Genomic DNA, 12,378 nt, shown 5'->3' with positions numbered 1-12,378 from the left:
ACAACCGCCCAAACCTCCCTCTCATTCCAACTGCTTCTTTTCCACCAATGGAAAAACCTGGGCATCCAAAACCATTGCGTGTCTCCTCTGGAAACCTACAATGCTGTGTATATACCATAAAAAAAGAGCAATAAAGCAGAGTAAATAGAGTAAAGTGGCAATAAAACACCTGCCACACTCAACCAAATGTAGGATAGGTTTTGTGAGCTGTCTACAAAACATGACTCAGTGAGAACCATGACTAAAAGTAAGCACTACTCTAGTGCTGAGTTCCAGGCTGTAAATTTATTTAAAGAGAATTCAAACAGGATGAAAAGAGGAGGGGATGGGGGAGAGAAGAGAATGCAAGGAAGGACAAGAGACTAAACTACTGGTATCAGGAAAGGTCTGGGTGCAGCGCCAGGCCTCCTGAGGATAATATGTAAACCCTCTAGAACGGATTCAGAACAGATGAGTAGATGTGTCTGTGATGTCTGGTTCTGTGTGCGTGTGTGAGCCCGTGAGTGTGAGGCCTAGGCGCTGGCAGCCAGTTTCTGGTCATACTTCCTCCATGCTAATAAAAAGGCCTGTGAGTGGAGTGGGAGATCTGAGAAGAAACAGGAAGCAATCCCACATTGTGGACACATTTGGGGACCCACTACTTACCTTTATACTACTGTACTGAAGTAGAAGTACTTATATACACTATATGCCATTTTATTAGGAATATCTATACACCTGCCCATTCCTGCCTTTATCCGATCAGCTCAATGTGTGTGGCAGCAGCACAATGCATAAAACTATGCAGAAACAGGTCAAGAGTGTCAGTTAATGTTCACATCAAACACCAGAACAGTGTGATCTCGGTGACTTTGACCACGGCATGGTTGTTAGATGCCAGGCAGGCTTGTTTGAATATTTCAGAAAACGCTGATCCTGGAATTTGTCTCTAGAGTTTACAAAGAATGCTGCAAAAAAATAAATCAATAAATAAAATTAAAAAAATAATAAAAAGAAGAGCAGCAGTTCTGCCCATGTAAATGCCTCGATGATGAGAGAGGTCTGAGAAGACTGGTCCAATCTAGGAAGGCTATGGTAACTCAAAGAACCACTCTTTACAAGCGTGGTGAGCAGAAAAGCATCTCAGAACCCTCAACACATCAAACCTTGATGCAGGTGGGCTACAAAAGCAGAACCCAGCCTCGGGTTTCACCTCCCATCACCCAACAGGAGTCCGAGGCTACAGTGGGCACAGGATCACTGAAACTGGACAGTTGAAGGTTGCAAAAACATTGTCTGCTATTTTCAGTGCTTCAGAGGGTGCATGAGGTTAAGCCAGTAGATATTCAAAAAAAAGGTTGATGTATCTATACACATCTTGGAATAGTACTGGTCTTAAATGTACTTTCAGGTAACCAGACATTTATTTAATAGTTGCTATCTCCATCCAGATGAAGACTCTTACCTTATGCTGATGCACTGGTGAATTCTGCAGAAGGTCTCGAAGATGAACAAGCGAGCATTTTCAATGAAGTCCTCAAGGCATGCCACCAAGAAGAAATCATTCACCAGCACCTTTGGGAGATGGAACAATTGGCTTAGGGGTACTGTTAAATGGTTATGGGAGTGAGAGAATACAGTTCAGAGAAACACTTACAGTTAAATAAGGACAAAAAGAGCAGAGCATGGTTTATATATTTGATTTTTACAGAAATCAAAACGGCTCTTTTTGCACATTTTGGACTCGAACACTGTAGCAACAGGTTCAAACAGTGGGAAACCAGAACTGCCAAAACGTGTAATAAATGAGAATGTGTACTAATTAAGAGCAGATTATAATATAAAGAATGAAAATGAGTATCCTGATAAACTGGACCATGGGGGCGGGGGGGGCTATTTCGAAAACACATCTATGCAGAAGTTCACTCAGAAATAGTTTACTCTGGCAGTTGTTGAAGGAAGAAAGTCCCATTTGCATGTGGGGTAAAAAAAAAAAAAAAAAAAAAAAAAAAGAAGAAAAGAAATAAAAGAACGATTTAGGGCCATTCTCGTCATGCCAAATCAACCACAAATCTTGGAATTCCACAATCTCCACATGAAACAGAACAGGAACAAAGCCAGCCACCCAATCAGCCACAGCGGCTTTAACTTATCGCTGCACATATCGCCCAGTGCCGCAGGGTCCAGCAAACTCCATGGTGGAACCAATTTACACTGCCACTGCGTTCACACAGATCTTCTACTATGTAAATCACGGTCCTTGAGAGACACACCAGCTGGGCTCTGAGCAACACACACGCCCCCTGCTTCTCTGCATTAGCTTTCCTGTCCTCTTTTTTGATGGGGAGACAAGGGTGGGCAGTATGACTCAGACTTTACAATAAATTACACCAAAGACGACTTTTTTTTTTTTTGCTTGCGTTGTAGGTTCCGTCAGTACTTTTATATCTTTTGTATTTGCGATATGGTATTTTTGCCATGTCGCCTGACAGTTTAGTGCCGCGCATCGCATTCCACAGCGGTAAAGGCATGCAAGAGCTCCTGCTGTCGCGGCATGGTTCATGTACAGTCCTCGTCCTCCAGTTCTGTTTGCTTAGGCTCTGCTCTCTGCTATCTCGGCTGTTCCGACTGAAGAAGTCCCAACTACACGGCTACATCAGCCGGCGCATGTTTTACTGTCGTCAATGCTTATCTTAACCTGAAAGAACCCCAGATGGCTTAAGTGCCATAATTACTGTCATTTGTTTTTCAGGAAAGACCTTCGAACAGATTTTGTAAAAGGTATAAAATGCCCTTTTTTTTTTTTTTTTTTTTTAGACGTACCCTACCACATACCCATAGAGCTGGGGTTCTTAACATCAGGCTTGGACGGTGCAGAACAGCTTCAAGTTCTCTCCATGGCTTGCACTGCTCCAGCTCATGAGAAGCTTTATAAAGAGCTGAGGAGCTGGATCAAGTAGGTTAAGAGCAGGAAAAACTCTAAATGAAACTTAGTATGTTCATTGGACTGTCAATTGATGTAACTAGTCGACTTGGCAAACAAAAACTGTAAATCCAAGTTCTGCATGATCAGACCCAAACCGCAGTCTGTTAGCAGTAACAGTAATATAACAGGAATGTCTCGAGGCTATCTGATATAGGTCTAATTTTATCAGTTGAATCTTTTTCTATTTGTCTATTCGCTGCTTCTGTATTAATGAGCTTAAAATATAACTACTTAAATCAATCCCTACATCAAACACCTCATCAGTTAACAGTCAAGTAGGAAAAATTGCTGACTATTTGGTATTGCTGTACTATTGAGCTCGAGATAAACTCTGAAAACTGCCCCAGCGTCTAACACCTCATCTGTTAAAAGAGTCAAGCAAGAAAATCTAAGGGCTTTTTCATACGTAAAAAAAAATTTAAAAATAAGAATAGCCCAACTTAACGAAGAAATGAGACCCTCACTAAACCAGTGACATGATTTATAAACATTCACTTCTGTGAGGAAGCCCACGCAATCACGCCAGATGTTTTTCATTCCAAACGTTTATCGTCAAGAAGCAGGGATGAAAATGAGACTAAAATCACCCGCAGTCGAGCCTTTTATGTCAATGATCAAACCATTAGGGAAATGTCTATTATGCTCTGCATGCTAACAGGACAAGTCTTCTGAGAGTAGCCGTAATTAGCACACCTGCCTGATATTGGAGTGTAACAGCCCTCTGGCTAGTAGACTTCCCCGAACCAGCTTTGCTCTCTTCCCTACAGTGAAGAGTTCAGGCCGGCCGCCGTGTGAGCGTGCAAGGAGTCGTGACTCTGATTAAATTTGCCTTCGGCATTAACCAGATCATAAGATTTAAAAACTGTTGAAAAACGCTGAACCGAGTAATCGATCATGCAATGAGCAGGCAGCATAAATCAGTGTCGTGTCAGGAATTTTGAATATAAACCCGGCTCAAGCACTTGACCTTATTAACCGTTCTACTTAAGATGAATCCTCGGGACTGCGAATCTGTTTTGTTTACTTCACCCAAGAGTTTCCATGAACGTTTCATTTCTGGACTCGGTCATGGCAACGCTCTCCAAGGACATATATGAATGTGATCCTATTATTAGGATTTGGCCACAGAGTTTGAATGTAGCACATTACTAAACAAATTTAGGTTTAAAAGTCATGTTTTCCAGGGTCAGTGCAGCACCCTGAACGTGCCAGGCTGGCTCATGACCCCAAAACACTGCAGCCAAGAGCTATTACTTACAGGCTGTGTTCCATGAACACGATGATAAACCAAAATACGAGGGGAGGAAAAGAAATATAAGCAAACATCCCTGGAAAGTGTGAAGTACCATGCCATACAATGAAATTCTGTTGTGGGCCCGCCCCACACACACACACTATACATTGCTATTAGGCTTTTCTAAAATTGTTCTGCTGGCACTAAAAGACACCGCTTTGACCGTAAATATAGAAGCGTATGATGCAGCAAATCAGGGGTGAAATCTAATGCAGAGATCAGCACGCAGGCCCATTATACACCAGAGCAAAAATATAAACGTCTGAACCACAGCAGGCTCTTTTCAGCGCATGGGCCGACCTCAACACACCAAAAGTGCTTTTTGTTAACCATGCCGCTGATGGACGATTACTGGGCATCATAAAAAGTTGAGAGACAGTGAGTCAGAGGCTTTCCGACAGGCCTTCTCATTCTCCCGCTCAAGAGTGGGACACAAACACCCAGAGAGAGAGAGAGAGAGAGAGAGAGAGAGAGAGAGAGAGAGAGAGAGCGAGCTCTCAGACCCCAGCTACAGAAAAAGTCATCTGCAGGCAAGTGCGGCTTATGATATAGCATCGGTAATGACTCTTCCCGCAGCTTGGGAAAGTTCATAGGACTCCACTGACCGGCCGCAGCTCTGGGCTGCGCGTGGTTTCATTACAACTCGTCATAAGGTTAAAGCCGAGGCGTCATGGAAGTAAATTGAAAAGTTGCAGGCTTTCTGTGGTCAAAAGTCAAGCTGCATGCATTCAACTGGTTAAAAGGGCTGCGAGACTTTTTTTGGGAACAGAGTCCGTTTTAAGCACCAGTGAGGCCTGTAAAAGATCTCGCTAGGTTAGAACATCGCAGAATCACTTTGTCTTTTCCTGTGAGCATGACGGCTTTGGAAAAATGACCTTGTAAACAAGCTAATAAATACGAATGGCGCATCTGGAACTTACCGACTCGCACTCTCGAAGTTTCTTCTGAGCACCGTCGAAATCAAAGTTCACATACAGACATTCCACAAACTCTGTGATGGGGTCCTTGTAGGTGTACGACTCCTTCAAAAGACAGAGGGGGGGAATGACATTTCTCTTACAACAGCATACATTTATTCTGAATGAATATGTGCCTTAATGTATTTATTCATAAACATCAGTTCTTGGAGTGGCACGATCTAAATTCCAAACCTATAAACCCGTCCAAGATGAAAGGATCAGAGCAATGCGTTGAACAGATGAGCCTTGATGGGATATGCGATACATGTTTTTGGATCTTTCCCTGGATATAAATACCATGAATGCTTGAGAAACCATGACAGTTAAGTGAGCAGACTGGTGAGTGTTTTGGGCCAGATGTTCAAGAGATTACACAGCTGGAGAAGGCTCATATTCAGATTTCAGTGCTACTGATCACCAAGGAAGCTAATCCTGCTGGATGACGAGGCTAGAATCAGGCCGTCGGCCTCCATTTATCAAAACTAACCGGTTCAGGTTTACGGAAGGGACTCAGACAGAACCTCTCGGTTCATGCAGAGAGTAAAGTTCTCACAGACGCACGACACCTACACAATAGTGTGTACAAGGGAATGGTTGTTTGTGCATGAAATGAGAACCAGTGTTTTGCTGATCTGTTTACTGCATAGCCTGATTGAAATCTTTTATAATAAAAAAGCAAAAGAACACACAGATGATTACACCTATGTCAACACTGATTTCCCTGGTATGCTCAGGCCTTTTTTGGCTTTGCTTACAAATGAGCAGCCATGTGAATCAAAAGCATTGTGTTCCTATTAAAAGGGTTGAGTTTTAAGTGAGGTAATCATGAGTTAGCTGATGACAAGGCAGAGTCTACTACCTGCTGGATAACTTTGACCAGATCCTTCAAAACCTGCCTACGCTTGCGCACGTCCTTGTTAGTGATGACTGCTGTGGTCAGGTAGCGCAGAATGTGTGGGCACATGGTCTGAATGGCGTTTAGATACCTGGGAAAAAACAAACACACAAAAGAGGTGGTCAAACACTTTTCAGGAGTCATCTGTCCTTTATGGGTATTGGAGAGGGGGGAAAAAAAAAAGAAAAAAAAAAAGAGCAAAAAACAACAACAACAAAAAAAACAGCAATTGTGAAAGCATCTCTGTTCAGTGGTGGAAAGACAAGGAAAACCCCAGTCTAGCTACGGATCACTGGCCACAGGCCTGGCCAGTAGCTGAAATACTACCCACCAGGGGCTTGTTTTTCAGCTACAGGTCAACTAGCTGTAGGCTGAGTGCGAAGCAGAGCGTTGAGAAGCACCGCTATTACAATCCAATACAGTTCCTTCTACACAGCCCTAGGACAGACCGTATCCTTCTCTCATAAGTGGGAAAAGAAAAGAAGAAAAAAAAAAAGTATACAACAGATGCCTTGTCATAAGTCTGAGAGCTCCTTTTAAGGTGCACTTAACATATCGAGTCGATTCAAAGGACAATATCCGTGTCTGTAGTATCTGAACCAACATCTTTGACCTCCGGCTTCCTCCCCCACCTCCTCCTCCTCTTCTTCTGAGGATCAAATTAAATTTCAAAGAGGAAGTCAAGTTGCTTGGTCTTGGCCGGCCCCTAAAGCTCTTATGAGTCCGAATGGAGAAACACATGTTCTAAGGAGGTGGAGGACTAGCGGATGGTTTAATTAGTCAAAGCAATTAAAGGGATGAGGGGACTGTGGCACTTCAGATGTCGGGGGTAAAAACAGCAGCGGCGTAGCCCTATCCTTCGGTTCCGCCTTTGTAGTGGTGTGAGTCCGTAGCAAACCGCAACACTTTGTACTGTGTTTGTGATTAACTTACACCTACTCCCTCTCCAGAGGGGGTGCTGATTGCCAGTCTGCTCGCATGAGTCAGGATGCTATTTCTGGCATTCACATTCCGTAATGCACCTTAATAGGCCAATAAATCATTAAAAAAAAAACACCACCACCACAATAAGATTTAGGGTGCGAGTTTCTATCAACTTTGTCACTCTGACAGAGTCTACGAAAGCAAGACTTTTCTCAAAACTGCTCTGAGATGTAAATAAGGAAGCACAGACAAGCAAATGGCTGCGTGGGCTGGGATTAGAGGTAAAGCAAGAGAAACACTGAATCTACTCAGCAAGGGTCAGTGTAGCATAACTTATGTATACTCTTTCTTATTTGCACCTACATCATTGGTCATCTTTTGAGAATATTCTCGCTCTAACAGCCCCATGATGAAACGAAACATTTGATAGCCCAAGCTTCTGAATCATCTTCAGTTTTGTTTCCGTCTCTACAGCTTTCAACGCCACCATTAGTTTAAGCGGAGCTCTTCTGAACATCTGCCAGTTAAAACAATCCAGAGCACTGATCACAATAAACGTAACTATAAATTAACGATATTAACCAAACAAGTCTAAAAATATCTTATTTGATGTCAGTGCAAGATTTCATCATGCATAATGTTGCTCTACTCCAAATTAAACCACCAATCAATAGGAGCACAACTCCACTGCTATAACTGATAACTCAATGTATCCAAACACAATAAACTGCCCATTGAGATCATGTTGTTGGACAAAGGTTTATCTTATTTATTTATTTTTAAACGCACAGAGCTGAAAATGAGTGTATAGCACGAAAGGCGAGATAACTTTTTACTGCTATAAAGAATCTGGCCAGGACGGAGAGACGCATGACTTGAAGAGTCTAACCACAAATTAGAAGTACCTATTTGAAGGAGTTTACTGTAGTATAATGAGTCCACTGGTATAATGAGCATCTAAGTCCAAAGTGCAGTTGTACAGCCAGCTGTCTTGGAATGGAGCTGCAGTAAGTGGATAAGGTCTGATGGAGCATGTCGCTGTGGCCTCAGCCAGCGGGTCAAACAACCACAGGTCACTGGCCCACTGGATCCGGCCCAAAGGAAGCGAGCGGTCACCATTGGGAGAAAAAGGCCAAGCCTCACCAAGGTTTTCCAGCCTACAACAGCATAACAAGTGACCTCAAGCTATCCTTACTATGGCCACTATGGTGAAGCACTTATTACTAATTACTGGTCTGGCCTTCCAGTCATCTGTGCTGAAAAAAGTTGCTGAAAGGCAGATAACACCATGCTTTAGATTGAAAAATATACAGATGGAAAGATTCTCTCAATATAAGTGGCATGTACATTTAACGCAGTCAGATAAGGTTTCCTATCTGTAATAGAAATGGTCTAAATTCAGAGGTGTTGGGTGGAATAACAGTAGATATGCAGGAAAAAAAAAATGAGAGAAGCCTTAAAGCTCTTTTATTCACGAGGACTTGGTTTCGTTTGCATAATGAACCCTGCTGTAAAAACTATTGATTTTTCATATGCGGCCCCTCAGCTGAGTCAGAGCTCCTATTCTCAGTCCGTCTGCTAAGACATCTATTATTTTCAGGGCTCATCGGAGAAACTCGATCGCTTGTTTTCACTTTGGCCCCTGGGGTCGTGCATGTTTGTTTGAGTGTGTGTGTGTGCGCGTGAGTTTCTGTGCCTGGAGCAGCGGTCTGAGGTACTGGACTGGTCGGCACAACATCAGCAGTTTCATTTGCGGATTGTGGTGGGCTTTCCAACCTGGACCCACACACGCACACACGCACTCACACTCATCCCACCTCATCCGGTTTTATTAGAACCAACGCCAAATAAAATCTCCAGACGGCAATGTGCAGCTGCTGAAGGTGCTTACTGTGGCTGGTACAGGAAAAGCTCGATAATGTTGTCTCGGCCTTTGGGGTGGTTGAAGAAGACGAAGAGAGACCAGTGGATCAGCCATGTTCTCTGTTGAAGAGACTGGAGAGGAGAGCTCACCGTCTGATATACATGTAAGAGAGAGAGAGGGAGGATTATTCTATGTTAGGTTACTTGGGTTGTTCAATTCACATGCTGAACTACTGACTTCCTTTAAATCAATGGCGCAACTTCAGTTGGCCTTATGCTTTCGGTCCAAGTTAAAAACAGACGTTTAAGAGGTCAGAGAAAAAGGGTTTTCTACAAGCCAAACGTACAACGTCCCCTTGTCTACTGTTCCAGTTAAAATCTAACTCGGTTAACACAACTGTGCTACTGTGGTTCTGCTTGAGGTGTAAGCAGAGTAGGGGGCAAACAAGTGAAATAAACCAGAAGAAACTCATAAGAACGTGGCAGAAAGAGAGCGCATGTGGGGGAGACAGAGAAAGCGCAGCAATAGTAGTGGTGATAGTGTTTTGCTGAAATGTGAGGCAGTCAATATCATGGCCTATGTAACGGAATCTGAGTGCAGTATTGAATTCTGAGTGGTGGGGCATTACGTTGTTATCGATAGTCTCTCTCAGGCGGGTAAGGTCCTCCATAGCGGCCTCCCAGTTCTGCATCAGGATCTCAGAGGCCAGCTTTCCCCACAGGGAGTTCAGCGCGTTTCTATCAGTTGCAGGAACCTGCACAAACAACACAATACACACTTAAGCACAAGGAACAAGGCAGCTTAACAGAAAAAACACACAGACTTTATCTAGTTAAGGTGGGCACTCATTGCTCTTCAAGGCCACCCCACAGTGGATGGGGCTAATGCTATAAACCTCTGGAGCAAAGTGGGGTTAAGTCCCCTGCTCAAGGGCAGAAAAATAAGAGCTTGCAGCCGTACCCAGGATTTGATGTAGAAATCATGCATCAGATACAACTTAGTTTTCACAAAACAGTTTGTTCATAAATTCTTTGAGGCCACATAGTTGGAATGCAGGCAAACTTCAAAAGCATGCCTTCCTGCCGTACGCTGCCATAGCATGAAAACAAAAACCCTGATACTTGGCTGAAGTGAAACCACTTCTGGATATAATAACATTTATTCATTTGCAGTGGACAAACAGATTCAATTAAGTCATCTTCAGGGAACGAAGCCTGACAGGGAGAGAAATGGATCATGAAAGGCCGTTTAGCCTTTTATGAAGCCTCATTTGCTGCACTTTGTGATAAAGCAACCGCTGTGTCACGGACAACAGTTCCACCATCCGTCCAGATTACTGGAGTAACTCAAAGCACATTGGATCTGTACATGCTTTTTCCTTGTTTACTTCTTGCTTTAACTCGCAAACAAGACACGGAGAACACAAAAGGTTTCTAAATGTGGAACGCTTCGGCTTTGATTTATCGTGATTCACGTCGCTTAGACAAGACGAAAATCCAATCGGCCTCACGGTGGGTTGATTTCATTCCAAACAAGTCTCTCTTGCACGAGGTTAAGTTGAAAAGGTCCCTCAAGGTGAAAGGTGAAGGACCGGCTCGTCTGTAGCGTAACGACACGCATTAAACAAGTGAGCACTGACTAAGCTCAGGGTCAAATGCTACTTGTGTCAGGGGAAATGTTCAGTTAGACAGATCAAATTATTGGAAAAAAGGTTCACAGGGTCACCAAAAGGGTAAGGAACTCTAAACAAACCCTCAAAAAAAAAAAAAAAAAAAAAATTCACAGAAACCTGCAACTATAACGGTGAACCATTAAAAGTTCAATTGATCTGAAAACACAAAGGTTTTTGGAAGCCAGTACTTGATCTGTTTCCACGGTCTATGTTTAAAACACCAGGGAAGCCCATAAACCTACATCAAAACAATATCAGTCAAAATATGTATGATGGCCCAGTGACGCATCACTCATTCTGTAACCCAGAGTGCAGGTTTTGAGCTTTAGTGAAGCTAAAATTCTCTGAAGTGCTGAGGTCAGTGCAAGGCCACAGAGCAGTCCCTTCACTCTGTCTCCTTAATGAAGTGTGCTGCTACTGCTGGCCTAAAGACATGTGCAAAAGCTTTGATCAGCTCTCGAACAGGGACGAGGCTGGAGCGAGCGGTAGGACACTAATCAACGTCTCTGCTCCAGGAACAGTGCAGGAAGAACTAACTCCAGACGTTAAGTTGGGGGAGCTGCTGCCTGGCCAGGACTATTTACATTCAATGAGCTACTTAAACCCACTGTGTAGATGGGTGCTATAGCAATTCCACTCTCCTAGCAAGTCTGCTATTTAAAAAAAACCCAAATAAATAAAATTTTAAAAAGAATAAATAAGATTAAATTTAAAAAAAAAAAGAAGAAGAAGAAGAAGAAGAAGTTACTCTGCTCACTGGCCACATCATATCCCATATGTTCACTAGTCTATTCTCACACCAATACCAAGATTCCCTGCAACACTTCACTTCTAGCTTCCGTTTAGCTCCAATCGAAAAATTTACACTTCAAAAAGATCGGATCCAAACAACAGGGGTGACCGATAGCTGTGCTAATCTGTTATACATTTAACACAAAGAGAAAGCTTCCTGTTGAATCACAATTTCAGAGCCATTCATAACCAATTCCCTACACTACTGAAATGTAAACTCTGGTTAACTAGGCTCATCTCTGTAGAGACAATCAACTTCAAAGACATGTAAACTTCTGTTCTTAATTATGACCGAAAAAGACAAAAATAAACAAAAAACGGCAGCAGATAATCAACTGCAGGCACTTCGCAGTGCCAAGAGACTGAGTGCTGGACTTCGGGACACAGGAAGCCGTGATAACGCCACACTGCTGGGAGACGGTGACTCAGGCAGGAAATCAGGGCAGGTGTCTGGGCAGATCCACATCGATATAAACTCAGTGAAGATATTAAAAGTAAATAAATATTTAAAAAAAAAAAAAAAAAAAAAAAAAAAAAAAAAAAAAAAAAACCAACTCACCCCCAACCTCAACACACGCTCACACTGATGAGGCACCGCTCTCATGCAGACTCCATTTTGTGAGAAAAATCTTGCGTCTCTGATGAGATAGAGTGTGTTTCCCTCTTTGGGGCTTACTGGCAGGCTGATAACCCACTTCTAACAGAGCCAAGGCTGCAGTCGGGTCCAAGTATTCTCAACAGGAGCTGGTACTGTGCACCACTGCATTCAATTGGCAAGGATGTTAATGTCTCCCTGTCCGAGGACAAGACTGATGACACCGAGTCAATCAAGCTTCTTGCCTTGAAAGACAAACCTCAAAAACAGCATCTGCGCTCTGTTGTGATGGGGACATGGAAATATGTATCATGCAGATCCACGGACATGAACCAGTCCTGTGGTTGCACGCCATGAATAACATCCGTCAGGCTTGACATGTGAAAGGGGAAGAATCAGTTCATCCCTTTCAGCTTCA

The 12,378-nt window shown here is 43.1% G+C and overlaps 1 protein-coding gene across 1 annotated transcript in view; it reads right to left on the bottom strand.

The window, feature by feature from the left end:
- eif3ea (eukaryotic translation initiation factor 3, subunit E, a) overlaps positions 1–12,378 on the bottom strand; it is a 35,992-nt gene that overhangs the window by 6,335 nt on the left and 17,279 nt on the right. The window contains exons 6-10 of the mRNA XM_053633492.1: positions 9,530–9,655; positions 8,929–9,053; positions 6,078–6,204; positions 5,180–5,281; positions 1,445–1,554 (exon numbers count right to left, since the gene is read on the bottom strand). Of these exons, the coding sequence (XP_053489467.1) occupies positions 1,445–1,554; positions 5,180–5,281; positions 6,078–6,204; positions 8,929–9,053; positions 9,530–9,655 (590 nt within the window). The remainder of the gene's footprint in view (positions 1–1,444; positions 1,555–5,179; positions 5,282–6,077; positions 6,205–8,928; positions 9,054–9,529; positions 9,656–12,378) is intronic.

Source organism: Ictalurus furcatus, chromosome 1 (genome assembly GCF_023375685.1).
Source record: "Ictalurus furcatus strain D&B chromosome 1, Billie_1.0, whole genome shotgun sequence".
NCBI classification, from domain to species: Eukaryota; Metazoa; Chordata; class Actinopteri; order Siluriformes; family Ictaluridae; genus Ictalurus; species Ictalurus furcatus.
The sequence above is the reverse complement of the archived record's forward strand: the minus strand, read 5'-3'. Positions and strand labels throughout refer to the sequence as shown.